This window comes from Cnephaeus nilssonii, assembly GCF_951640355.1.
Source record: "Cnephaeus nilssonii genome assembly, chromosome: 23".
Taxonomy (NCBI): domain Eukaryota; kingdom Metazoa; phylum Chordata; class Mammalia; order Chiroptera; family Vespertilionidae; genus Cnephaeus; species Cnephaeus nilssonii.
In genome coordinates this window covers 14,663,406-14,690,072 of record NC_137094.1, presented here as the reverse complement: position 1 = coordinate 14,690,072, position 26,667 = coordinate 14,663,406, and the positions used below count along the sequence as shown (strand labels likewise).

The 26,667-nt window shown below is 50.7% G+C and overlaps 1 protein-coding gene across 3 annotated transcripts in view; it reads left to right on the top strand.

The window, feature by feature from the left end:
• The window catches only part of MTR (5-methyltetrahydrofolate-homocysteine methyltransferase), a 46,564-nt gene extending 23,655 nt beyond the window's left edge, over positions 1-22,909 (top strand). For 2 of the 3 annotated variants that reach the window (XM_079763457.1, XM_079763459.1), the window contains 18 exons: positions 1,181-1,360; positions 2,250-2,366; positions 2,650-2,790; positions 3,205-3,294; positions 4,799-4,951; positions 5,584-5,691; positions 6,117-6,217; positions 9,069-9,136; positions 9,719-9,839; positions 12,277-12,358; positions 13,232-13,330; positions 13,852-13,927; positions 15,136-15,291; positions 15,856-16,052; positions 18,474-18,674; positions 19,392-19,584; positions 19,710-19,822; positions 20,277-22,909. In XM_079763457.1, the coding sequence (XP_079619583.1) occupies positions 1,181-1,360; positions 2,250-2,366; positions 2,650-2,790; positions 3,205-3,294; positions 4,799-4,951; positions 5,584-5,691; positions 6,117-6,217; positions 9,069-9,136; positions 9,719-9,839; positions 12,277-12,358; positions 13,232-13,330; positions 13,852-13,927; positions 15,136-15,291; positions 15,856-16,052; positions 18,474-18,674; positions 19,392-19,584; positions 19,710-19,822; positions 20,277-20,363 (2,283 nt within the window). In that variant the 3' untranslated portion in view covers positions 20,364-22,909. The remainder of the gene's footprint in view (positions 1-1,180; positions 1,361-2,249; positions 2,367-2,649; positions 2,791-3,204; positions 3,295-4,798; positions 4,952-5,583; positions 5,692-6,116; positions 6,218-9,068; positions 9,137-9,718; positions 9,840-12,276; positions 12,359-13,231; positions 13,331-13,851; positions 13,928-15,135; positions 15,292-15,855; positions 16,053-18,473; positions 18,675-19,391; positions 19,585-19,709; positions 19,823-20,276) is intronic. The other variant, XM_079763458.1, reaches the window with a different exon arrangement.
• The last annotated feature ends 3,758 nt before the right edge of the window (positions 22,910-26,667 follow it).

Genomic DNA, 26,667 nt, shown 5'->3' with positions numbered 1-26,667 from the left:
TTACATAAAAGAATAACCATTATCATTCTACAATGCAGCCATTATATTCAACATATTTTCCTATGTTAGAATTATTTGAAAAACCATTTTCTAGTTTATGGAGAAATAAAAGCCCATTGGGATATTGATTAAAGTTTAATTAATCCTAACTTATAAAATAATAAAGAATTGGTGTCTTGCCACTATTCAGATTTGTAATTCAGGAAATGTATGTCTTTCCAATTACTAATCAATAAGGTTTATAGTTTTCCTTAAATGGGAAAGCTCAAGATCCCAGGTATTTTGGATTGTTTTGTGGTTGTGACTGGGTTATGTTTCCTTTCAAATATATATTCTTTCCGCAGTGGTTTTTGTAGATTTTTATTTCATAACCAGCCTTTTTATTGAATTGAGATAAACTGATACTGTTTTTCAGTTGAACATGTTGGGATGTCCTAGGGCAGTGGTCAGCAAACTGCGGCTCACGAGCCACATGCGGCTTGTGAGCCGCGGTTTGCCGCTCTGTTGACTAATGATTTGCCGACCACTGACCTAGACTCTCGATTCCAATAATTACAGGCTGTTGTTGCTCCTTGTGATTAAGCCCCTATCCCAGTGGTCGGCAAACTCATTAGTCAACAGAGCGGCAAACCGCGGCTCATGAGCCGCAGTTTGCAGACCACTGTCCTAGGGTATGCACCAGGGTATGCATATTATAAATAGTCCCAGGAAATTGGAGACAGTAGTTCTTAGTTTTCCCGTTGTTTTTACTTTGCTTAAGGCAATTGACCTGAGCCTGGGAGCTGATGCTCACATTTCCTCCTCTGGCCCTCTCTGAACTTCTTCAAAGTCTGACACTGTGTAGTGGCTACAGGGAGGTCACCGCTCCTGGCTAAGATGACATGACTGAGTGTTCCTATTCTCGGGCTTTCCTTATCAGATGGAGTCTATTTTAAATTCTTTGTGCGTAAGAAGCAGACTTATCCAGCTTTCCCTCAGAGCTGGCAGTTTATGGCAGGGGCATGCGGAACATGAGCTTCTCTCGGTCCCCGGACCCCTGGCCTGGGTGTCGGTTGTCTCACAGGAGTCACAGCAGAGAGGCAGTCTTGAAACCACTTCCTCCTCGGAGATCGTTTGAGGAATGTTTAGAGGCTGCTTGGCATTTTCTGTTTAAATGACAATCTCTTGCTCCTTTTTCCAGGCGACAGAAACAGACACGAAAATCCAAGTGTGCACCCGGGCCTACCATCTACTTGTTGGAAAACTGGGCTTTAACCCAAGTGACATCATATTTGACCCTAACATCCTCACCATTGGGACCGGGATGGAAGAACACAGCTTGTATGCTGTTAATTTTATCAATGCAACCAAAGTCATTAAAGTGAGTCTGGGTGATTTCTCTTCTGCACAGGACATTGCCCACATCTACCAAGCGGCTCCAGTGAGTCGTTTGAACTTCATGAATATGTATTTATTGGCTGGGAATGTCGGCATTCTTGCTCTTAGGTAGTAAATTGGTTTTCTGAAATTTAGGGCCCTTTATTATTTTTCTTTTATGTTATTTTGAACTGAAGTGTAACACATACTGCAGAATATATAAAAATAGGGTATAATAATGAATTCTAAGGTATATAGTAGCTCTCATTCAGGTCCTGAGTAGAACAAGCAAGGCTTTTCAGTGTTTCCTGATTCAGTGTTTGTGGTGACGGGTAGATCAGAATCACCACAAATAATGAGAATCCACTGTCTAAAGAGTTGTCCCGTTTCTGAGCTTAATAGAAATAGAATCTAAGATTCTTATGCCTTTTTCCTCACCCACCTTCCTTTTAAAGATTCACCTGTGTAGTTGTAGCTGTACTTTGTTCATTTATATTAACGTATAGTATTCCGTGGTGTAACTGTTCCATAGTTAACTGTTTTGCTGCTGACAGACATTTGGTTTGTTCCGGTTTGGGGACATTGCGCTCCATGCAGTGTGAGCATCCCTGTGTGTGTCTTGGGCACATGTGCATGTGTGTCTCTGCAGTGTATGTGGGAAGCGGAAGGGTTGGTCATAGCAGACAGTGGGAGCTGTCTCCTTAAGTGCTTGAGCTGGTCTGTGCTTCAGTCAGCAGTTCCACATAGACGCCTGGCCTTGTTATAAGGTGTGATGGCAACCTTGAACTCAATGTGCTTTTTTTACTCTCCACTCTTTTATGTAAAGATGAAGGGATGTCATTGATGTTTTTGGCAAAATGGGGGAATCTTTTCACTTTTTTCATTTTTGCCAGCAAACGTTACCTGGAGCCAAAATCAGCGGCGGTCTTTCCAACCTGTCCTTCTCCTTCCGAGGAATGGAAGCCATCCGAGAAGCCATGCACGGGGTTTTCCTTTACCACGCCATCAAGGTAGGCAGGGCGCCTGCTTCCTCCGCCGCCAGCTTTACCCAGGCCAGGGCTTTGCAAACCCTCAGGCCATCCGAGCCTGCGGCCCGTTTCTGAGAGTCAAGTCTTAGTGCAGCAAAGCAGCAGGCGCTCCGTTGTCTGTGTGTTTCTGTGCTCCGGCAGCAGGGCTGAGCCCTGGCGACAGAGACCACGGCCTAACATTTCCTGTCTGGCCCTTTACAGAAAAAGGGTGCTGACCCGATGGAGGGTGTCCCTGGAAAGTCACTGTTCTCTGTGTTGCCCCCAGTGTGGCATGGACATGGCGATCGTGAATGCAGGGAACCTCCCCGTGTACGACGACATCCACAAGGATCTCCTCCAGCTCTGCGAGGACCTCATCTGGAACAAGGACCCCGAGGCCACCGAGAAGCTCCTGCGTTACGCCCAGGTAGGAAGAGCGCGCGCGTTCTGACCGGGGCTTTCCTGTCTGAATTGATGGCTCAGGCATGGTTAGGAGACCCTCCTTGTGGAATAGGAGCAAGGATCTAGTCACGGCTCTGGATCATGGAAGATTTGTATAGGCCGCTCCAGAGAAGGCGCTGTGGTGAGGCGAGGGGAGAGGAATAGGCCACATGTAGGCTGTTCCATATTCTGATGTTTGTTTCCATTTATTTTAAAATGTGAAATTAACTTTTCTCATACCAAAGTAATGCAATTCTAGAAAATTTACAAAACAAATGATCTCTACATGCTTGTTTGGTAACCTGTTTAGCATAAAAGAAGGATAAGACATAGTTTTTTGCTGCCAAATAGTTCAGTAAGGACCTGTTGTACCCATCCCTCTGTCCTCATTTCCATTAAGTCTCACGGCACAGGAGGGAAGAAGGTCGTGCAGACCGATGAGTGGAGGAGTGGCCCCGTGGAAGAGCGCCTGGAGTATGCCCTTGTGAAGGTGAGCTGTGGGGCGCTGCAAGGAGGGGGAGCTCCAGGGCCGAGGCCCCTCATCCCTGCCTGAGATGTTGTAGGGGTGGGGCTACAGCCAAGGAGACTCCCCAGACCCCTTCCCAACCCCCACCCCACTTGGCAGTGTCCAGAGACATTTTTGGGTGTCACCACTGGGGTGGGAGGTGCTGCTGGATCCAGTGGCCAGGGATGCTGCTGAACATCCTACAGTGCGCAGGCCCGCATGACGAAGAATTATTCAGCCCCAAATATCAGCACCGCCACATCTGAGAAACGCTCTCCTAGACCCGTGGTCAGCAAACTGCGGCTCGCGAGCCACATGCAGCTCTTTGGCCCCTTGAGTGAGGCTCTTCCACAAAATACCACGGCCTGGGCGAGTCTGTTTTGAAGAAGTGGCGTTAGAAGAAGTTTAAGTTGAAAAAAATGTGGCTCTCAAATGAAATTTCAGTCGTTGTGCTGTTGATATTTGGCTCTGTTGACTAATGAGTTTGCCGACCGCTGTCCTAGACCAAGTTGCTGTCATTCCATCAGAAAGCAAGTCCTGGCTCTTTTGCTGGTAATTGTAATATCAGGCAAGAACTCTCAGTCTCTCAGCTTTAATGTCCTCATTTGTGAGTCTGGAGAATTTCAGAGTTCTATTTTTTTGGGGACTCTAGAATTTAACTTTGAACTTCAGATTCACATGTTTCAGGTTGTGGACCTAGCAAGCCACAGCCAGGGATCTCTGAGCTGGCGGAGCTGGAGGATGGGGCTCGATCCCTGAAGGCTGGACAAGTCAGCAGAGGCTCCCTGGCTCCGAACTTTGCCTACAGGTCCTGCCCCTGGTCTTTCCTACCCAGCCCCTAATTTTGCAGAGAGAAGCGCGGATTTCACGGGAGCTATTTATTAATGTGTAATCTTTAAGCCATGACAATAAAAAGTACATTTTATTATTAATTTGAACTTTACTTATTAATGCTCCTTCTCTCACTCATAGCTCACTTTCCTGAGTACTTAGTGTCAAAAAAGCGTTTAATCATCACTCTGTGTGGGCATCTCATTTAATCCTTGGCGTAACCATGTGAGGCAAGTACTACATGATACTCTGACTTAGGAAACTGAGGCTTAATGAATCCCCTGAATTGGTGATAGGAGCCAGGATTTGCAAAACCTGTACTCTAAGCATTTTCTTTTCTTTTTAAAAAAAAATATATTTTATTGATTTTTTTACAGAGAGGAAGGGAGAGGGATAGAGAGTTAGAAACATCGATGAGAGAGAAATATCCATCAGCTGCCTCCTGCACACCCCCCACTGGGGATGTACCCGCAACCAAGGTACATGCCCCTGACCAGAATTGAACCCAGGGCCCTTCAGTCCGCAGGCTGACGCTCTATCCACTGAGCCAAACTGGTCAGGGCTAAGCATTTTCATGATTCAAATAATTTGTTGTTGGCTGTTTATATTTAAGTCACTGTTTTGTGTGATTCCCCCCCCCCCTTTTTTTTTGTTACAGGGCATTGAAAAACATATTATTGAGGATACTGAGGAAGCCAGGTTAAACCAGGACAGATACCCCCGGGCTCTGCATATAATTGAAGGGCCTTTGATGAATGGCATGAAAGTTGTTGGTGATCTTTTTGGAGCCGGAAAAATGTTTCTGCCTCAGGTTGGCAAAAGATGGGGGGACATTTTCACAATTGAAAGAAAAAGTCTTTGCCTTTTAATGAATGTGTTTGCATCTGTTTCTCAGGTTTTAATTTTGACAAGAGCTCAGGGGCATTGAGGTGTGGTCATTGGTTTCTCTAAATGTATTTAGGGGTAATGTCAACAAAAATGCATCGTTAGGGTGGTGTGGAGGTTAGAGGTCATCTGCAAATAATTAGCTTCTCATCTTCATGTGTGATCTTCTGTACCACTTCTTACCCCCAACAACCATCTACCTCCCCCCCTCGATTAAAATAAAACCCAAGATGAATGTAAAGTTAATAATAGTCACAATTTATTTGACTAACCAAAATTCATCTTTTAAGCTGCATATTTTGAAAAAGTTATTACCATTTTAAATAGCGATGTACATTAAATATGTTTGGAGTAAAACCAGAACTCTCAGCAGTTACTAACCACATCGGTAAACAGCTAGTTGTTCAGCTGTCTGGGTTTGGGGCCTACAAAAAGCTCCGATGTGGCTGAGCTGAGGTCAAAGCACGCACCCTTAATTCATGTAACATTTCACAAGTAGCCAAGAGCGACCATGTAGGTGGCTCCATGAAGATGCCTGACTCTGCGTGTGCTTCCCAGGTCATCAAGTCAGCCCGGGTCATGAAGAAGGCTGTTGGCCACCTTATTCCCTTCATGGAAAAGGAAAGAAAAGAAGCTCAGGTGCTTTCCGGCTCAGTCGAAGAAGAGGCGAGTCATTTGTCCCGGCCTGTGGTCCCTGCGAGGAACTCCTCAGAGATTTCCTGGAGTGGAGTAGGGACTGGGGGGCTGGGCTGTGCTCGCCATTGAGGTGAAGTAGGGAAATGATCTCTCCCCTGGACAGGCCGCTGAGTTGGTTGGAGCGTCCCATGCACCCAAGGGTCGCCGGTTTGATTTCTGGTCAAGGGCACGTACCTGGGTTGCGGGTTTGGTACCCAGCTGGGGAGCATACAGAGAGCAGCCAATCGTTGTTTCTCTCTCACATAGATGTTTCTCTCTCTTTCTCCCCCTTCTGCTCTCTGAGCATGCCCTCGAGTGAGGATTTAAAAATGCCAGCACGGGTCAGGTTGTAGAGAACTCGGCAATCTGCTCTAAAATGACCACAGCCGTGTTTAGCTGCTTGTCTTGCTCTCCAGGATCCTTACCAAGGCACCATCGTGTTGGCCACTGTGAAAGGTGACGTGCATGACATCGGCAAGAATATAGTTGGAGTCGTTCTCGGCTGCAATAATTTTAGGTAAGTCCCACTGCCTTCAACCGCTTTCTCATCTATAATAATAAAAGTGTAATATGCTAATTAGACCGGATAGCCAAACGACCTTCCGGGCGTCCTTCTGGATGAAGCCGGGGCTGTGAGGGCCGAGTCCCTTGCACGAATTTCGTGCATCGGGCCTCTAGTTTAGAAATAAAAGCATTAACTGGGTAATTCTTTAGTGGGTGGAAGGGTCTGGAAGTGGATGCTAGAGGCTATTTTTAGTGTCTCTTTGCTCTGTTTTCAAATTTTCTACATTGAATACACCTTTTCAAATGATATGTTAGTAATGATCTAACCTGTTGTATGTTCAATAAGAACAAAAAGAAAAGTAAGAACTATTCAAGAGGGTCACAACAACCAATAGGCTTCCTGAGAATTGACCTGGGGCCAGAGGCTCTCGTAACCAGAACACTGGGCTCCCACCGTGGCCAGAGACATGTGGCGTATTTCCCGTTCTCTCGCAGTCAATTGCCCTACTTCAGAGCTGAGACCTGAGAAGACCGGCTCAGCAGGGTTTTATAGGAAGGTTTGACTGTACAATTCCCTTCCCTTTGCTTAGACAGGACCAGGCAGGCTTCTTGGTAATGATGGATCTCGAGCTGGGAATGTATACAAGTAAAATCCCTTTCTGACACCTCGCATTATAGTGACTAACTGTGCAGCACAAAGCTGTTTCCTTGTGAGAGCTGATGACCTTTCGTAAGTGCATGTTTTTTATAATCAGAACTTTTCAACATGTTCTTTATAATCAGAAGCCTAATGTAACGAACTAATGCCTTCTCTGGTCCACGTCCAGCCACCAGCCCTCCTGAGTCACAGAGAGAGACTGGCTGCAGCGGCGGCTCTGCCCCTGAGGTTTCCTCTGCTGTCGGGACAGTTAACCTCAAAGGCCCCCGTGTCCTCTCAGCGTGCCTCTCCAGCTCTGTGTCCAGGCTGGTTAAATGCAGCCACGGAGCGTCCAGGAAGGCCGGTCACCTGCTAGGTGCCATGCATTATACTTGAGACACCAGAATGATTCTGTTGCCTTGACTCCATTCAAGGAGTTGACTGTTTATCAGGCTAAACGGCCAGGCACATATTCAACGGTGGTAACGGGACAAGGACTGTTGGGAAGGTGGCTTGTAGGTAAACCGCGTGTAGCATTCTTGAGCTCTCCTTGTCCTGTGTTGACCACTTTTTGCTTTGAAAAGTGAATAAGTAGCTAGGAATGTTTTGCCTGCAGGAGAGGTATTTTAAGGGCCAGGGCGGGCTGTGGCGTTCCTCCAGGGCCCAGCAGTTGTGAGCGCTGCCTGTTAGGCCCGGGCTTCCCTCCAGCACACCCAGCTCCTGGGTCTCCTGCACTGAAGTCCTCTCCGCTAGCAAGTCTAACCAGGAGAAACATCTGCTGGTGAAACTTGGTTTCTCTTACAAAAACAGTGAATGTGCAAACTTTTCTGTCAGGCCAAACACCCCTTTGGGTCTCCTGTCTTGTACAGTGGACTCCTGGCATCGGTGCGTTGGATTTTGTGGTGTCAGCGAGTGAACACGTGCCCTGGAGATGTGCCTCATGTAGTCAGATGTGCTTCTGAGCATCCGTGGCCTAGGCTGGGTGCCTGGGTGAATCACCCAGCTAGTGAGGGAGTCTAGCTAGCCATCCAGCACCAAGTCCTCATGCACCTTTCTTGTTCCTAGTTCTTTGTCCCTGATGCAGTGAATCTCATGAGATGCCTAAAATTTTTTCTTGGTGGGGGAAAAATGTAAAGAGGACTAAAGGCGGTAGTGCTGTCTAGACAGAAAACACATTTTTCATGGGGATGATGCAATAGAGCCTGTGATGTCGTTAACCTAATAGTAAAAAAGCCTTTCAAAATGAGAAGCAACAAGCGCTTATTGAGATAAAAAAGAATAGCTACTTGGGAATCATTAATTCAGCAAATAATGTTCTGCTTTGGAGACAAACACAAAGGGCATTTATGAGAAAGGGAAGGGGAACGCTTACATCCATAGAAGGAAGACATTTCTGTTGGCGTAGGTAACACAGTGACCATGATTCTAAGCGATGTTTTTAATTTTTAGCTCAGTAAGCATTAGTCCAGTGGTCATAATGTCTGCTTTTTCTGTTACACTTGCAAACAGTTCTTTGGGAAACCACGTTGCTTAGACCCAGTCCAGAGGTTATTTTGCTGGTTTAACTTTCCCAAGATTTGAGGACTAAGTCATGCAAGGCAGCTCCTGTGCGCTGGCAGATCCAGCTCCACTGTAAAGTGGCTCCGTTTAAACCCATGGTAGGCAAACTGCGGCTCGCGAGCCACATGCAGCTCTTTGGCCCCTTGAGTGTGGCTCTTCCACAAAATACCACGGCCTGGGCGAGTCTATTTTGAAGAAGTGGCATTAGAAGAAGTTTAAGTTTAAAAAATTTGGCTCTCCAAAGAAATTTCAATCGTTGATATTTGGCTCTGTTGACTAATGCGTTTGCCAACCACTGGTTTAAACGATTGCTTTCAGTGCAGTGCAGTTTGAAAATTTGAATAGATCTAAGGATGTATCCACCTAGAATCTATGACTACTAACCTTTGTTTACCACTTCACAAGTTATATAGAGCTTTTATAGAATTGATTTTTCTCTCTTTTGTTGATTTTTTTCATCCTTTTTATTTTTATGATTTTAATCCTGTTCTGCCTGCTTTAATTGTTATATTTCTCATTTAATTGGTAGTTGAACTTGTGGTTGTCAGTATTTAGTGACTCCAGTTTACATCAGAGCAGTATTTGATGGCTAAATAACAATGTTCGTTTCAGCCTTGTCTCTAACACATTCTCTTGTACTTTCTCACGTCCCATTTCTGCACATCAGAGTCATTGACTTGGGAGTCATGACTCCCTGTGATAAGATACTGAAAGCGGCTCTTGACCACAAAGCAGGTACAGTGCAGCCAAACGGGGCATTTCCTTTCGTGTCTGTCCCTCAGGGACTAGTTTGACCTGCATGAGGGGGGGGTAGGGGGGTATTCAGATAGTGACGTGCCAGCTCCTCCGTGGGGGCCACTGTCAGTGCCACGTACGACGGGTTGAGAAGGTGAACAGGGAAGAGAAACCCCGTGTAGCCCTGAAGAGGGGAATGAGAACCTCTTAGAAGAGAACGGTGTGTTAGACTTGCTCCGTGTGCAGTGTTTATGAGAGAACAGTGTGTTAGACTTGCTTCACACACTGTGACGTGTTCGAGTCTGGGACTTCATAACTAACAGTGTATTCTAGTGCCCGGCTCACCAAAACTGTGGCAAGTACATTATTGCAACTTTAAGCAACAAACCGTATTTACCACCAAAATCAAACAATAAAGTGAGGCCCCCAGTTAGAAAAGATGTCTTGGAATTAGAAATTGGGAATTCATATTACGTCTTATAGTCTTTATTACCAAAGTTTTTTAGACGCGTCTTCCTACTTTTCCTCCTTTTCTGTCATCCTCCTTCTAAGTTGTCCTTTTTTCCTTTTTTTAAATAACAGATATAATTGGCCTGTCGGGACTCATCACTCCTTCCCTGGACGAAATGATATTTGTTGCCAAGGAGATGGAGAGATTAGCTATCAAGATCCCGTTGTTGATTGGAGGGGCCACCACTTCGCGGTAAGTCCTGCTCAGGAGCTCCGTGCTTCCTTCACTTCCCATCCTCCGAGGACAGTGTCCGAGGACAGTGGTGAGACCTGGGTTGCTCTTCCCTGTGCTTCTTAGTACACGGTCTCCTCACGTGTAAGCGCGTGCACTTTTCGGCCTTCACTCGGACCAGAGCACGCATCAGAAGGCTTTGTGATCCCCGCCCTTGGCCTTTCTTTGCATTCTTTTCCCTAACCCTCTCACCTGCCATTCCGTTCCTGAGATTTGTAATGAGCACTTACTCCTCTCGAAGTCAAACTCAGTGGAGAAGCTGTGTTTCGGCACACAGACGTGGCTTGAACTTCAGCCACTCCCTGTCTCGAAGCTGGAGTCGGAGTAACTCCAGGTTCCCTTGGTGAGACTCCCAGCCTGTGACAGTAGAGACAGACAGCGAGAATGAACCACAGGCTCACACTGGGAAGTTGTTTTTGAAAGGGGGAAGCTTTGGGTTAAACAACGGGAGGAGAAAGTTCAGATTTGGTCACATGATCATTATTCAGTTCGTCAGATTTTACCTGGGGTCATAATCACATTCGGTGAGAAATGTGTTAATTATGTGTATTAGACTTTTCATTATGCCCCATACATTCACTTTGTCGAAATAATGCCCAGTGGAGCATTGAACTTGACAATTCCATAAAGAATTCAGTTTATTTTTCTGATACAAAAATACTCCAGAGTCCGGCCGGCGTGGCTCAGTGGTCGAGCGTCAACCTATGAACCAGGAGGTCACGGTTTGATTCCCAGTCAGGACACATGTCCGGGTTGTGGGCTCAATCGCCAGTGTGGGGCGTGCAGAAGGCAGGCAATCAATGATTCTTTCTCATCATCGATGTTTCTATCCTTCTCTCCCTCTCCCTTTCTCTCTGAAATCAATACAAATATATTTAAAAAATACACTGGAGGTCTGGTCAGAGGAACTCCTGAGTTCTTTTGCACAGTTCCTTCAGCAACTGTATGTTAAGCCGTTTGCGTTAGTCGGGGTTCTCCAGAGGAACACACAGGCACACCGAGGGAGAGCCATGGGTTTTAGGAAGTGACTCATGAGGTTTTGGGGTGAAATCTTCAGGGAAGGTGGGCGGCTGAGACCAGGCGGGGCTGCTGTGGCAGGGCTGGGTCCACAGGCCTCGGGGGTGGATGTCCTTCCTCGGGCTCCTCACTGTCTCCTCTTAGAGCCTCTCATGGACTGGCTGCGGCCCACCCACGTGTGGGAGGCATCTGAGTGTTACACGTCATTTGTCCAGTCATTGCTTTACATGCTTGAGGGCTCCGTGGCGTGGCTGTTGCTGCTCACAGTAGAAACAGGTTTGTTTTCCCTCCAGGACCAGTGGCAGGGATGTGACTGACCGCTGGGACTGGGCTTTCAGTGAGCCCGGTCTCGGGTCACCAATGATTGTGCTGTGAGTATGTATTAGCTTAGTAAAGAGAATGGTAGCAGGACTTACAGATTATCGTCAGGATGAAATACCTTTTAAAGCCGCAGGTGTGAAACAGAATGAACAACGAAGTGCGCAGATGCAGTGAAATGCATTGCGAGTTAGGTAAACGTGATGCTGGTTTCAAAAGAAGGCCCATTTTCTATGGTCGGACACCACACTCAAGTTCAAGATGAGGAAGCCACGTTGCTGCTGGTGCGGACTGGAACATTTCCAAGTCATCCCTTCTTCTCTCTCTTTCACCAGATGAGCCACCAGCTGAAAGAGGTGTTTTAAAAAGCCCCCAGAAGCAGCGTGGCTAGCCTCGGCCTTCACTGTGTTATGTATTAGTTGGACCAGCAGCCATGTAGCCTGGGCCGCTGCTCAGACATTCAGCCATCAGTGTGGTTTGCACTGTAGTTCATTGGGCAGTTGTAAGGATTCAAGGGTGTTTCCTCCTCAGTACTAACATGTCCAAGTTTGGCAGTCAGGACTTGGGGCTGAGCCAAGGTCATGAAATATTTTTGTTGCTTTTGCGTCTCTGTGTTATTTGTGTTGCGTTGACTTAGGGCCTGAGATTCCTTCCTGCAAGTCCACGGTGAGGGTGGGCCAGGGCCTGGCGGTGTCTCCACGAACAGGGCGCAGCCGCGCAGAGTGGTCCTGCCTCGTGTCTAAATCTCGGGGGCCCTGGCTGTACCCCAGCTTATTCGGAGGAAGACACTCAACTTCCTTCAGACAGGTTGCTACGAGTGCGAGGTCCCAGACTCATCCTGGACCTGCTGGCAGGGGATTGAGGACAGACTTCTTTACAGCCTGGAACAACAGACCCCCCCCCCCCCTTTTCCCATCTTAGGGTGGGGAGCAAGTCATTCTGTTTTACAAGGGAAATTTGACGTTTCCCTGGAAAGCACTGTGGAAACGCAACGGTTCTGAACACGAGTGGGTTAGGGAGTCAGCTCCAGTGGGTATGTTTTTCTCCTGACCTCTCTCTTCAGAACCCACACGGCGGTGAAAATCGCACCCAGGTACAGCGCGCCCGTGATCCACGTCCTGGACGCGTCCAAGAGCGTGGTGGTGGTGAGTGTGTCGTGAGGAGAGGACAGAGTGCTGAGCGTCAGGGCTGTCACCCAACACCTATTGATGTTTGTCCAGTTCCACTAAAGCTGTGAAAGAGAGCTCATGGCTTCTGATGGTGTCACTGCCGTGGTGTGCGTTGCTGGAAAGGTGCGGTGAGCGTGCCCTGGGCTTTCCAAGTCCCCATCCTGAACTTCCAGCGGGAGGGCTGGCAGAGTGACAGGAATGGTGGGACCAGGACACCCTTGACCTGGACACCACCCCAGGGAGAGAGAACCCAGCCATGCAGAATTATTTACAGACACAGTGTACACTCTCTGAACTCCATGCCAGAGCGAAAGGAATGTGGAATTTTTTTAAATGACCTGTTTCCAGTTCAAAAAACATTTAGTCATGCCCTGGCCGTTGTGGCTCAGCTGGTTGGGTGGCATCTGGGCACTGGCAGGTTGCTGGTTCGATTCCCAGTCAGGACACATGCCCGGGTTGCAAGCTCAATTCCTGGTGGGGGGTGTGCAGGAGGCAGCTGATTGACGTTTTCCTCTCATATCAACGTTTCACGTTCTCTTTCCTCCTCCCTTCCTCTAAAAATCAATAAAAATATATATTTTTAAAAAAACATTTAACCTGGAACAGGCCAGCTGACCCCTCCCCAAAGAACGAAAAACGATTGTGCCAGATCGGAACCTTCCAGGCCTGCCGAGTTAACCCTTTATTGCACAGCCAGGCAGGAATTAGCACAGTTGGTGAAGGGAGAGGAAATGGTGCCAACACAGGAAGGCTTCCTGATGGAGGTGTCGCCAGAACCAGCCGGTGTTGCCTGTTTTAACTGCTTGTGCTGCTCTGTGCCTTTCACTGACTTGGATCTTGCATTTTCAGTGTTCTCAGCTCTTAGACGAGAATCTGAAAGATGAGTACTTTGAGGAGATCACAGAAGAGTACGAGGATATTAGACAGGACCACTATGAGTCTCTCAAGGTGAGTGACCAAGCCAGGGGGCAGCTGGTCTGGGTGCTAAAACGGCCCTACAGTTTTCGATGTGACTTTCCTGTTTTGAGGAGGGTGAAGGTTTGGGAACATTTTAGAGAAGTCCTGTTTTCTAGTTGAGCTCAGAGTTCTGTGTCTGAGTTTCCGAAAATTTGTGGTTCTATTAAAATTAATTTTCTTCACTCCTCCACACACGTATTGGGTAGTACGTACCGCAGTAGGTATCAGGTGCTGTGCTCAGACCCGAGTTACGGGAATGAATAAAACATGAGCTCAGAGCCAGCAGGGGAACGGAACTGAAACGATGCTGGGCACACGCCACAGATCCTGGCTCCTGAGGAAACAGTGGGAGGACATGGAGACGGGACGGGAGCACTGCGGCATCTCCCTGGCTCCCAGCACTGACTATTCCCGCCCTGCCGACGAGCTTCCTTGGACATACTTTTGTGGCGGCAGCTAAAAATCCAAGAGTCTGACTAAATACGTTCTTTTTTTTTTTTTTCCCCCCATAGGAGAGAAGATACTTAACCTTGAGTCAAGCTAGAAAGCACAGCTTCCATATCGACTGGCTGGCTGAGCCTCCCCCAGGTCCGTTGGTGTTGAGCAGAGGGGGCCGCGGGGTAACGGGGCTGCAGGGTCAGACAGGCAGCTGGAGACTCCTGGTTGTGTCTAACGATGATGAGGAGGGACAGTGACGATTGGAAAGAAAAGCAAACAGTTCCATGTGCAGAGGAGCAGGCACAGTCCCGAGAGGGACCGCAGCCGCTCGCTCGGGGTCCCGGACACGGCTCTGCAGGGGATGTGCTGGGCTCCGCCCACTTCCGTCGGAGGACCTGAGTGTGGGCTCATAGTGGGGCGGCGGGAGGATTCAGTCTCTGCTGCCTGCTAAGCCCAGCGCCTTCCGGTGCTGTGGAGGGAAGCCCTCTTGGAAGTCTTCAGTGATTTCACGGGTGGTCCGTTTTAGACTCGGGGCGTAAGAACAGTATCTTGGCACGTTCTTATATACCCACTGCCACTTAAGAAACAGCCTCCTGCCCATTTAGGAAACAAGACAGTGCCATGTAGCGGTGGTCCCCTGGGGGTCCCCCCTCCCCTGTACCATCCTGAATTTGATGCCTCGGCTCCATGCCTCCCCCTAGACTCTGACTATGTGTCTGTGGCCGTAGGTGATAGAGATTTGTTGTTTCGTGTCTTTAAACTTTACATTTACGTCTTTCCACAGCAACCTTTAGTTTAGTATTGTCCTCATTTGCACACGTGGAAGATGAACCGAAGTCTTTCTTTTTTTCTTGGGTGGAGTGGGGGTGGGAGGGTTGAGGGAAGATTCCAAGGGTGATGTAGTCAGTTGGCTACATGGGAGAACGGTGTGTTGTTTTTTTTAAGTTTTTTCTTTTTAATATTTCTTTATTGATTTCAGAGAGAGGGAGAGGGGGAGAGCGAGAGAAAAATCAATGATGAGAATCATTGATCGGCTGCCTTCAGCACGTCCCCTACTGGGGATTGAGCCCGCAACCCAGGCATGTGCCCTTGACTGGGAGTCGAACCTGGGACCCTTTAGTCCGCAGGCCAATGCTCTGTCCACTGAGCCAAGCCACCTAGGGCGGGAGAATGGTTTTATTAAAGATTCGCTGCAGAATGACTCCCTCTCCATGACAAGGTGAAGTCCCCTCTTTGTGAAACGACTGTGGTGATCGCAGAGGCGGAGCGCGGAGCCAGCAGAGTGGTGTCCCAGGCGCGCTGCGCGGGGGCCCAGCCAGGCCCTCGTTCCTGCTGACGTCGGCTCTCCTCTCCCGCAGCGGAGCCCACGTTTCTCGGCACGCGGGTCTTTGAGGACTACGACCTGCAGGCGCTGGTGGGCTACATCGACTGGAAGCCTTTCTTCGACGTGTGGCAGCTCCGGGGCAAGTACCCAAACCGCGGCTTCCCCAAGATATTTGACGACAAGACTGTAGGTTCGTGCGGAGCTTCCTCCTTCCTTCTCCGACACAAGCAAGTGAGACAGACCTCAGCCTGGGAGGCAGGGCGGGCTTCCTGGAGGAGGTGGTGTGTGAACTGACTTTGGAAGGTTAAGTGGGAGTTACTGAGGCTGGGCCTGGGGACGGGAGGGAGCACTGAAGAAAAAGGATCCCACTTGAGAGGGTTCCACGTCCCCAGCGGTCCCTGTGGGTCAGTGGCGTTGTGTGTGCACGAGAGCATCGGCGACGGGAGGATTTGCCCGCTTCGTGTCACTCTGTGTGACAGACGGCTTTGGGGAGCCACAGGTTTGGCGCCTTGCCTTCACCAAGTGGAAAAATGGAAGCGGTGTGAGCTGGGGAGATAGACTAGGAGCTGCATTTAGCAGGAGCCACGAACCGTCACTGCCTTACCCTGGGTTGCGCTGGTGACAAACACTGAGAGAGTATCTGAGGGGAAAGAGGTGTGAGAAAACGACAGGGGAGGGGAGGGGAGTGGCTTTAAAGGAAGCACTGCTGGCCATTCGCATCTTTGACTGCGTTCCTACGATGCTGTCCTCCTAGGTGAAGAGGCCAAAAGGCTCTACGCTGATGCCCAGAACATGCTGAGAGCTCTGATCGGGGAGAAGAAGCTGCAGGCCCGGGGCGTGGTGGGGTTCTGGCCCGCGCAGAGCGTGCAGGACGACATCCACCTGTACCCCGCGGGCTCGGAGCCCCGGGCCGCGCAGCCCGTCGCCACCTTTTATGGACTGCGGCAGCAGGTGTGGGGGCGGGTGGGCTGCCACAGGCTGTCTGCTCTTTGGTGTAAGCAAAAAGCGTAAATAAGAATTAAGTCTGAGCTTTGGGTAAATGGCGGCCTGACGCTGCTCCTCCCAGATGCCAGTCACAGGCCTAGCCCCAGGCCTCTGTGAGGATGTGGAGAGAAGGCGGGCCTCTCACACTGAGGGCGGGTCTGCTGGAGTCTCAGGCGGTGGAGGAGAAGCCCCCCACCTCCCCCCGCCTGGGTGGCCACACATCAGCTGTGTACATGCATGTTATTAGAGTGGGCTGGTGTGGCTTCTCTCTCAGGGGAGACAGGCGGGACCAACCTTGGCTGAATGTGAACCAGGGGCCAGGTGCTCAGAGGGCTTTTGAAGGACCGTCTTGTTTAATTTCCACGCAGCCTTGTTTTGGGGCAGTTTGTGTGTGTGCTGCAGAGGACAGGAAGGTGGCGGACATTGTGCTGAGTCCTTGGAGGGGAGCCCAGCCTGTCCTCACCCCCTGGCTGTTCTGTCACAGCCCCAGCTTCTGTCGGCGTCATGAGAGCAGGCCCAGTGCCACACAGCCTCCCTCACATGTCCCCACCTTACACAATGCAGATATGACATGCACGTCCCTTTAGCTGCTATAAAAAAAATCGTTGAAGAATTGAAACCAGAACTCACCACAGTTATTAACAAAGGGCTACAGTAAATTAGTCTTGCAAAGTTTTGCTACCATTTCAGTCATTTAGAAGTGATAGTGTTGCTTTTAATCCTAACCACAGTATAACTCATAGTGACAGGTATTTTTACTCGAACAACGTCTGTAGAGATTCTTAGCGGAGGACATTAAACAGCACATGACAAGGGAAAGGGGCGGCCACGTGACTGTTGCACTCAGGCCAGACGCCCTGGGTGTAGATAGGGTCTGCTCTGGGGAACTGGCGACTTTCCTTTCCCAGGGTCACGAAGGTCACAAACCTCCTGGCCCCGTGTTGCATCCTGCAGGTCCCGTGTCCTCTGATCTGCTTTCAGACCCGAACCCTTTGTGTCCAGTCTGTGATGTCCTTGTCACAGTTGTGTCCTTGTTACCCACTCAGATGGGCGTTTCAAGCCGCTTTCCCCCAGCACTAGATGGAGCGGTCCGGCCGCAGCGGGTGCCGCTCGGGGGTCTGTTCTGAGCGGCTCTGCTGCCGTCCCCTCTGCCGTGGGGGGCGCTGCGCCCTGTGCTCCTTGGGCAGGAAGCTCCGTCCCCCCGGCATTGTGAGCACCGAGCAGCTCCTCCCTGCGGGGCTGCCTGGCTCCTGGCATCTCCGTGTCCTGCACTGTCTCGCCCACGGACAGGGAGGCTGTGCTTGTTTCCAGAACCAGCGAGCCTGGCGATGGAGGGGTGCAGGCACAGTGATGCCTGACCCCCCTTGTTCTGGGTGCCAGGCCTTCGTGGAGGAGCTCACTGAGAGGGTGTGCAGAGAGCTGTGGGCCTACCGTGGCAGCGAGGAGTAGCTCCCCAGCTGCTGGGTCGACCACTCGTCAGTTGATTGACCAGCCCTAGTGCCGTGTGGGGGTCAGGAGCGTACCCCGCAGGCTGCCGCTCTCTGACCCTGAGCTAGCGGCTCAGGCTTGTCCACCTCAGGTTTCTGGTCGGGAAGTAGAGCTGATAGCCTCACTTCCTCCACAAGGCTGTTGAGAGGATTAGATTAGTCCATTCACCTAAAGCATCAGGAGCAGGGCCTGGCATGGCGGAAGCATTACTCAGTAAATCTTCGTTGTTAGGTGTTCCTGGTCTCAGCAAAATTATTGCTGCTGAAATACGTTTAAGGTCTTATTTGTCAGCTTAATGGCAGGGAAGAGTCAGTCATCAGCTGAAAATGGAAAATGGGAGAGGCGCCTGGCCTGGGGAGAGGGCCACAGTTTGATTTGAATCAAGGGAAGCCGCAGATCCTGCCGAGTTCTGGTTTCGGGCCGGCCCAGGCCCCCGCAGCTGTCTCCTGAACCACCACCCGTGGGCAGCCATGCCTGTGCTGCTGGCTGGCAGCTGGGGAGCCTACGGTTGATGCAGAAGTCGAGGCTTACATATGGGTTCAATGTTGATTGTGAACAGAAAACACTTTGGGGGGAAGTTTTTATTTTGAATGAATGTTTAGGTTCCAGTTCCTAGCACCGTGCCTGTGGCCTCAGTAAACATGCGGTTAGTTTGAAAATGAGCAGGTTAACTGGTTTCTTGACTACGTATGCCATGTCGTAGTTTAAAAATCTCATTTCACTTGTTCATTCAACCAATTTGTATGGAATATTATGCACTCTTCTAAGTGCTGCAGGTGTAAGTGCACAAAACAGACACCCCTGTTCAAACCTGTATTATTCACTGTATTGCTGTCCGCTGTGTGGTGCCACGTCCCTGCTCATTCCCCCCCCCCCCCCCCCCCGCCCTTTGGATTTCAGGCGGAGAAGGACTCCGCCAGCACAGACCCGTACCTCTGCCTTGCGGACTTCATCGCGCCGCTGCACTCGGGCCTCCGGGACTACCTGGGCCTGTTTGCTGTCGCCTGCTTCGGGGTGGAGGAGCTGAGCCGCGCCTACGAGGAGCAGGGTGACGACTATAGCAGCATCATGGTCAAGGCGCTGGGGGACCGGCTGGCGGAGGTAGGGCAGCCATGCCCTGAGGACAGAGGCAGGGTGGGGGCCCGAGACAGCGCCAGGGAGTGGGCATCCCGGGGACCAGCAGACTGGCTCTAACAGCACGCAGCTTTAAGCCGTGTGTTCTCTAACTGTTCTCCCACATCACCTTCTGGGCAGAGGGACCCTTCAATGGTCCAATAGCTGGAGTCACCCCGAGAACCTCGACTTGATTGTCTTAGTTCTCATGTCTCCGTTTTCTGTTGTGACGTGACTTCCCGAGGAGCCTGAAAACTTAAAACCAGACGGGTTTCAGAACTCCAGTTCTAATCCTGGGATCCCCTCTAGGGTCCTCTGTCTGCATGCAGTGAGCGAGCTGAGCTCTGGGGCGGTCCCTCCCCCTTTCCTGAGGCCAGTAGTGAGAAATGAGCCGCTGGAATGGTCCCAGCTTTCCTTCCTGGCCACAGTGCGCTGTAGAAGAGCCTTCAGGAAAATGTTGACATTAAAGGGCTTAGAATCCTTGGATCATTAACTATGGAACTTCAGTGCCCAGTTTGAGGCCAAAACTGAGCCAGCAGAGCAACTAATGACACGACAAAGGCTTGTGCCCTTTTGCAGGGTCTCCCCTGGCTGGTCCAGGTAAGGGCGCCGCCCGCCTGGCGTTGATGGAGGGGAGCAGGCACACTGATGCCTGGGCTCTGGCCTCTGCCTGATCACCCCCCCCCCCCTTGTTCTGGGCGCCAGGCCTTTGCGGAGGAGCTCCACGAGAGGGTGCGCAGAGAGCTGTGGGCCTACTGTGGCAGCGAGCAGCTGGATGTCGCCGACCTGCGAAGGCTGCGCTATGGGGGCATCCGCCCGGCGCCCGGCTACCCCAGCCAGCCCGACCACACCGAGAAGCTCACCATGTGGAAACTGGCCGACATTGAGCAGTGCACAGGTACGTGCCAGGAAGTGGTGCCTGCTTCTATTCAGTGGATACACTTCTATCCACATGCCGCCCAGCTGCCAGGCCTGTGCTGGGCACTGAGGGTATGAGCATGTCTCCTGTGTTGCTCTCTGCAGGCATTCGGTTAACAGAGTCATTAGCAATGGCGCCTGCTTCAGCCGTGTCCGGCCTCTACTTTTCCAATTTGAAGTCCAAATATTTTGCTGTGGGGAAGATTTCCAAGGATCAGGTAAGCTAGCTGTTTCATGATAATGTGGCTTCCCGGGTGGATCCCTGTCTTATTTTAAGAGGAACTATAGATTCTATTGTATTTCACATATAAATGAGAATAAAATGTGAAGGAAAGGATAAAGACATTTACCTCAGTTAAGGTCCTGATTCTGGCCCTCTCATTTACATGCAGACCACACTCACTCATGCACACTCACGTGCATGTGCACACACATACATGCATGCACACACTCAGACCCCAGCCAGCTTCTAAGATTTAAATATTTACTACATGTTGTTTCCTGCCCATAGCTTAGACAACTTAGTGAATAGACAACTATTCCTCTCCATTTAACTCAGCTAATAAGACATGAAATGGAAGGTACTTAATATTTCTGGGCAGATCCTGTGGGAACCTCAGTTCAAAATGCCGTATTATTTTGGTCTAAGAAGCTGCTTTTTACCTTTCGCAGGTTGAGGATTATGCTCTGAGGAAGAACATGTCTGTGGCCGAGGTCGAGAAATGGCTTGGACCCATTTTGGGATATGACACAGACTGACTTGCTGTGTTTTACCTTTTCTATACTTGACGATCCTCAGGAGAATATAGTCCGGAGTCCCTTAAGGAAACAGCAGCACACAAGCCCACACGCATGGGCAACATCTGCGCAGCTTTGTGTTCCGTCGTGTGGTGAGCCCCAGAGGAGCAGCGTCTCCCCTGATTCCTGGGAACAAGCTGCTGTGTGTGACCCTCGGACAGCAGCAACCGGGGGCGTATGCTCGGGGATGAGCTGGAGATGGGAGCCTGTGCATTTCACAGCAAGTCAGCCTGCTGTTTTCATTTTTACCCGGGACCTCGGAGGACACTTGGTACTGTTTTTTCCTCTCAGAAAAAAAAGGCTGAGACTCTGGTGAATAGAGCACATTACCCTGTGGCAAAATGGCGCTGTGAGAGGTGGGGTGTTTTAATCCAGGGGCTGCCACCGTGGACTCTGACAGGGAAGAAAAGATAACTGCTCTTTCATCTTCCAAAGGCTTATTTAAAGGATGGCAGACATTCCTTTGGCAAAAGCACTCCATAACTCCTGGCTTGTCAGGAAGACTCCAGCTGTTTGTATTCGTCTGGTCAAATACAGTCATGCTCTCTAAGCATTTTGTCCACTCGTGATTCCATGTTTCTTAGCCCTAAGGTAAAAAAAAGGTGGGAAGAGAGAGGGCTGTTAGGGCAGTTAACATCTCTTTTAGTTGTTTTCCGGAAGCTGTGTGTAGTGGAAACTACACCAGCATGAGAAAGGATATAGAAACCATGAATAAGAACAAGTCGGAAATGAAGAATATCATATCTGATATCAAGAATACACTGGAAGGAAGTGAAAGTAGGCTGGGTGAAGTGGATGATCAGATCAGTCATTTGAAAGACAAGATAGAAAAAAAGAAAAAAGAATTAAAAAGAACAAGGATAGTTTAAGGGAACTCTGGGACAGTATGAAACATAACAACGTCCACATCATAGGGATACCAGAAGGAGAAGAAAGTGAACAAGGTATAGACAACCTCTTTGAAGTAATGACAGAAAACTTTCCTAGCCTGGTGAAAGAAAAAGTCACATGAGTTCAGGAAGCCCAGAGGCCAAATCACGATGAACCCAAAAGAGACCCACGCCAGGACTTAGCCAAGCAGAAACCCTCCACTTGTATTTACCTCCTCTCTGTGGGAAAGGGCCATATTCATGTCGAGGCCACTTCAGACAGGCCCAGTCCCTCTCTCCCTGCCCCTTGAGAAGATGGGAGGGCCCGTGTGATTTGTGTTAAGCCATCGCTCCCTGACCACAGCACTCCTTGCTCGGGTCCCAGTACTGAAACCGAGCAAAAGGCCAGTGGAGAGCTGGGCAGGGCGCGTAGTGCTGGGAACAAGGCGGGAGGCACGGAGGCTCTGGCCACGTGTCAGGAGAGCCGCAAGCCCGTCACTCGGCCGCATGGAAGTCAATATGAGGAGTGCTGTTTGCCGATGACAAAGCTGCAGCACCAGCACCAGCATCCATTCCCTTGTCACTTGCCTTGCTGTTCAGAATTGCAAAAAATAATCACATACCCACACACGTGTATTTTTAGCTTTGTATCTTCAAAGCACTTGGCAAGCTGAAAATTCAGGCACCCGCCACCTGCCACGACCAGCTTGTGACTCACAGGAACGCAGCCTCTCTGAGACAGCAGCTGCCCTGCAGCGCAGGCGAGGCCACGGAGGACTGGGCCGCACCTGAGGACAGGGGACAGGGTGGGGAGGCGGCAGGCGGGATGCTCAGCAGCCGATACAAGGAGCCAGTGGTAGGATCCCAGCAGCAAACATGGCTGCACAGCCTCATCTCTCCTGAAGCACCTTGGATGCTTTCATGACCCCAGGAGCCTGAAACCTGCACCAGGCAACCGCCAGACCCAGGAGAGAAGAAAACACACACCACAGTCGTCCTGCGTGGAGTCGCCTGTGTCCGGGTGGCTGGGGGGCTGGGGCTTACACAGCAGGATCCATGAAAGCCCGCAGCTTCCACGGTCAGAGTTGGACATGCAATTTAAAGGCTGTGAGCAAATGTGGCCGCCACATGCTCACCTCTCCTGCAGCGGTTTGCCTTCCCTGGATTTCACTGGCCCAAGGTGGTGGTCGCCGTCGAAAGGCTCAGACTTACCCAAACAAATCAGAGTCTGTCAGAATGACGTCTTCGATCTTTGCCTTCGATCTCAGAGGTTTAGAGTAGAAAGCTGGAAAGTGCAGGCAGTGAGAAAGCACCTTGTGACCCCTGATGTCCTCCTCTCCCCACGGTTGTCTTCTGGCCAGTGAGTCACCAGCGGGAGGACCGGGCCCGGCCGTGTTGAATGGAGATGCACAGAGCTGTTGCATTGGGCGCCCGGCCTATCTCGGGATGTCACCCTGCTTTGCATTGTCTGTCACCCCCTCCTGCCAACAGGCCTGTGCTCACGAGCTTTGGCAAAGCTGACAGAGGACACGGTTTCCTGTCCCTGTGCCCTGAGGCAGTGCCTCTGCAGGGTGGCCTTGTCCCCTCCTGGCTGTGGCCTCTGTGACCTCACTTCCCAGGAGGAGGAGGAGGAGGAGTAGGAGGAGGGTGGGTCCTGCGAGCTCTGTGTTGTCTAACCTGGGGGTCAGCTTCTCACCAGCAGAACCCTCTCCAGAATGGCCCCGTGTGGCCCAAACTCGCAGCTGGGCGGCGGGAGGGGGGGTGGGGGGGAAGGGGGAAGAAAACAGTCCCCGAAGAGTAAAAAGCCTTAGATGGCGCCTCAAGTACAAGACCGAGAGTGAACCCAAACGCACGCTATGGGGCAGCGATGTGTCCGTGTAGGGTTATTCCTAAAGACTTCTCTCACAATCTCACAGCAATCCTATAAAGCGGAGGAAAAACCACTCACACCCTCGTGTGACCAGTGGCCCAGCTAAGGGCCCCGCCCAGGTCACCTGACAACGACCTCTTTGGTGCAGGCACAGCTCACCCAGGTTGGGAACCTGCTCACTTCCGAATCGTTTAGATTTTGTGTCTCCTGTTTCTGGACGGTAATTTTTCTTCTCCCTGGGAACAGTTGTTCTCAGCAGTTGGAGCACTCTTGCAAAAAGGGGTTATTTATATTCAAAATCACTTCAGATACTCACAGAGCTCAGAGTTGGTGTTTTTTTAAGAGACCGACAAATGAAAACCTTTTTCTCTGTCTGACTGATTTATCAGCATTTAAATGCTACCGTTGTCCACTTTCTAGACGGGATCCTCTGAAAGGGGAGGGTCCGGTCTGGCTTTGTTAGAACTCACCTCTGGTTTTCGTGCACGAGGGGTGTTTGTGCGTGTGCTGGCTCTCACGGCCCCACACACAGCTCCTCGGGGTATAAATAGAACGCTATCTTGAGAGTCATTTTAATTGGGTGACTACAGTATGGAGGGCGGACCACGTCTCTCCCCAGGTTGGTTTTGCTGTGTCACAGGACGGGGGCAAGGACAGCGGGCCCTCCCACCAGGCTGTTGTCTATCACCCTCGTTTCCTCTGCCCAGCTCCCCACGCCGGCCTCGACCCAGTCCAGCTCCGGTCCCCACCTGGCCCACCGAGGGAGGAAGGTGTGACTGGCTCCGTCCCCCTCCCACGGGATTCAGCGTAAATACTGAGCGGGGTCCCAAGTGACACCAGGGGGACCCAGTGGCCTCCAGGGGCCCTCCACCTTTTCTCCCAATATGGGGCACTCTATGGGTCGGTGTTGGCTGAACCCTCGGCCACAGGGTCTGTCCTCCCACGAGGTATCCGGTGCAGCAGGAACCCAGTAAGTCTGGGAGCCAGGCACCCCACTGAACAGGTCCCGCTGAGGACTGAGTGTCCAGGCTGATCCTGACCTTGACAGCGAGGTCGCCGCCCGCTCTGTCCCCAAGACTCCGTGACCCCTGGTGCTGTGGCTTGCCAGGAGGCGGGGCCTTAGGAGCTAGCTTCCAGGGCTTGCTGGTGGCCCCGCTCCCAGGGACCCTGCCAGCACCACATGGTGGTCACAGGCCACCACACCTGTGCCCCCGTCCCAGGTTATGAGGTGGGCGAGGCAGAACCTACCAGTGACAGAGGTGGTGGCACTGCCAGGGATTGAGTGTGCGCGTTTCCCTCCAGTTTCCCTACTGAAGACAGGGTCGGTCAGTCTGGGCAGCGCGCAGGGAAAGCTGGGGTTCAAGTCCAAGTCCGCAGGAAGCCAACTCACACCCTCAGCTCTTCCATGGCCACTTCCAACAGGCTTGGATTTCCTTTACTTATTCTTTGAGACTCAGGAAGTAAACGTATGGGTCACACGAGCAGGAGTTTCTTTGTCTCATTTGCATTCTATCTTTGCCCTGAACAGGCCTCCTCCTTCCCTTCTTCCCTCCCTCCCTCCCTTCTTTTAATTCTCGCCCAAGGATATTTTCCCCATTGATTTCTAGAGAGAGTGGAAGGGAGGGAGGAGAGACACACACATATATTACCTCCCATACATGCCCTTGACTGGGAATCGAACCTGTGATCCTTGGGTCCGAGGGCCTACGCTCTAACCACTGAGCCACACCGACTATTTATTTTTAGTACTTTTCAAAGCGCCTGGCTCAACGCTGTGCACGTAGTGGGTCCACAGTAGAGACGGAGAAACATTGGTAGAGCCACATCTCCAGAGGGAAGAGGCGATGGGGCCCGGCGCGGACTCGGTCCCAGAATCTGTGCTCCTGGCGCAACCAGCCCTGATGGCCCGAGAGAGGCCGGGAACTTGGCAGCGCAGGCCCCGTCTGCAAATAGCGCTCACATGCTGACGTCGCGCCCTCTGTAAACATTTCTTTTTTAGAACCGGTTCTTAATTCCTGCACCCCTTCGCGAAGCCCTCGTTTCCTGAGAAAATATCTGCCCACATTCTCCAGTCACAGGGGATGACTCCGGCCAGGGATCCGGCCGTTCAGGGCAGTAGCTGCCTTCCTGCCCCTGCCCCTGCCCCTGCCCCTAACCCTTAGGCCCCAGCCCGCACAGCGAGCGAGCCCCCTCGCCCCCCGAGCCCGAGACTGCCCTGACCCCTCTGCTCCTGTGCTCCTGCCTCAGCGGTTGCCAAAGGAAACCATAAAAATATTGCTCCACGTGCTCCAGGGACAAAATGTCGGTGCACATTCCTGTAGTTTTAACTTAAACCCTAACGTGTGGCCCTGGCCAGTGTGGCTCAGTGGATAGAGCGTCAGCCTGCGGACTGAAGGGTCCCGGGTTCGATTCCGGTCAGGGGCACATGCCTGGGTTGCGGGCTTGATCCCCAATAGGGGGCGTGCAGAAGGCAGCCAGTCAATGATTGTCTCTCATCATGGATGTTTCTCTCTCTCCCTCTTCCTTCCTCTCTGAAATCAATAAAAATATGTTAAACAAAAAAACCCCTAATGTGGGAAAATCAGCCCAACCTGGAAGCAGTCCCCTTCCTGGCAGACAGCTCCGTTGGGAAAGGGGTGCAGAGCCAGCAGGAAGGACTGGGGGTGAGGGCGAGCCTCCGCGGTGTGTGTCAGCAGTGAACGCTGGGCCTCCTTCCCGGTCAGAAGCAATCCCGTCCCCTCCTCCTGCTGCAAGTCAACAAAACGCCTGTGACCACCTCGAGTTCTTGAACAGAACACCCCGCGCAGGAAACCCCTTGAATTCGGGAACACTTTAAAAAAAAAAAAAAAGCATACCTGAGGATATGCTTTTATTGAATTTAGAGAGAGAGGAAAGGAGTGAGAGAGAAACATCCATGTGAGAAATATCCATTGGTTGCTTCCCATACACACCCGACCGGGGGTCGAACCTGTAATCTAGGCATGTGCCCTGACTACGAATTGAACCTGCAACCCTTTGGTGTATGGGACAATGCTCCAACCCACTGAGCCACCCACCCAGGGCGTGGCCAATACTTTAAAAAATAAATGTTATGGCCCTAACCGGTTTGGCTCAGTGGATAGAGCGTCGGCCTGTGGACGGAAGGGTCCCAGGTTCGATTCCGGTCAAGGGCATATACCTTGGTTGTGGGCACATCCCCAGTAGGGAGTGTGCAGGAGGCAGCTGATTGATGTTTCTTTCTCTTCCATGTTTCTAACTATCCCTCTCCCTTCCTCTCTGTAAAATAATCAATAAAATATATTAAAAAAATAAATGTTATGTATCATTCTCAAACGTGTTTTTAACTTTTAGTACAGATGAGCGATCCTCTAAACCTCATAGTATAGTATTTCTGTGTCTTAAAGTACATATAAATGGTATATTTTATAAACTTCCCTTGCTCTATTTTGCTGTCGGAGACTGTATATGGGGATGATATGATAATCATTGAATACCCAGGCCATTTATTATTATATCGCTTATGTTG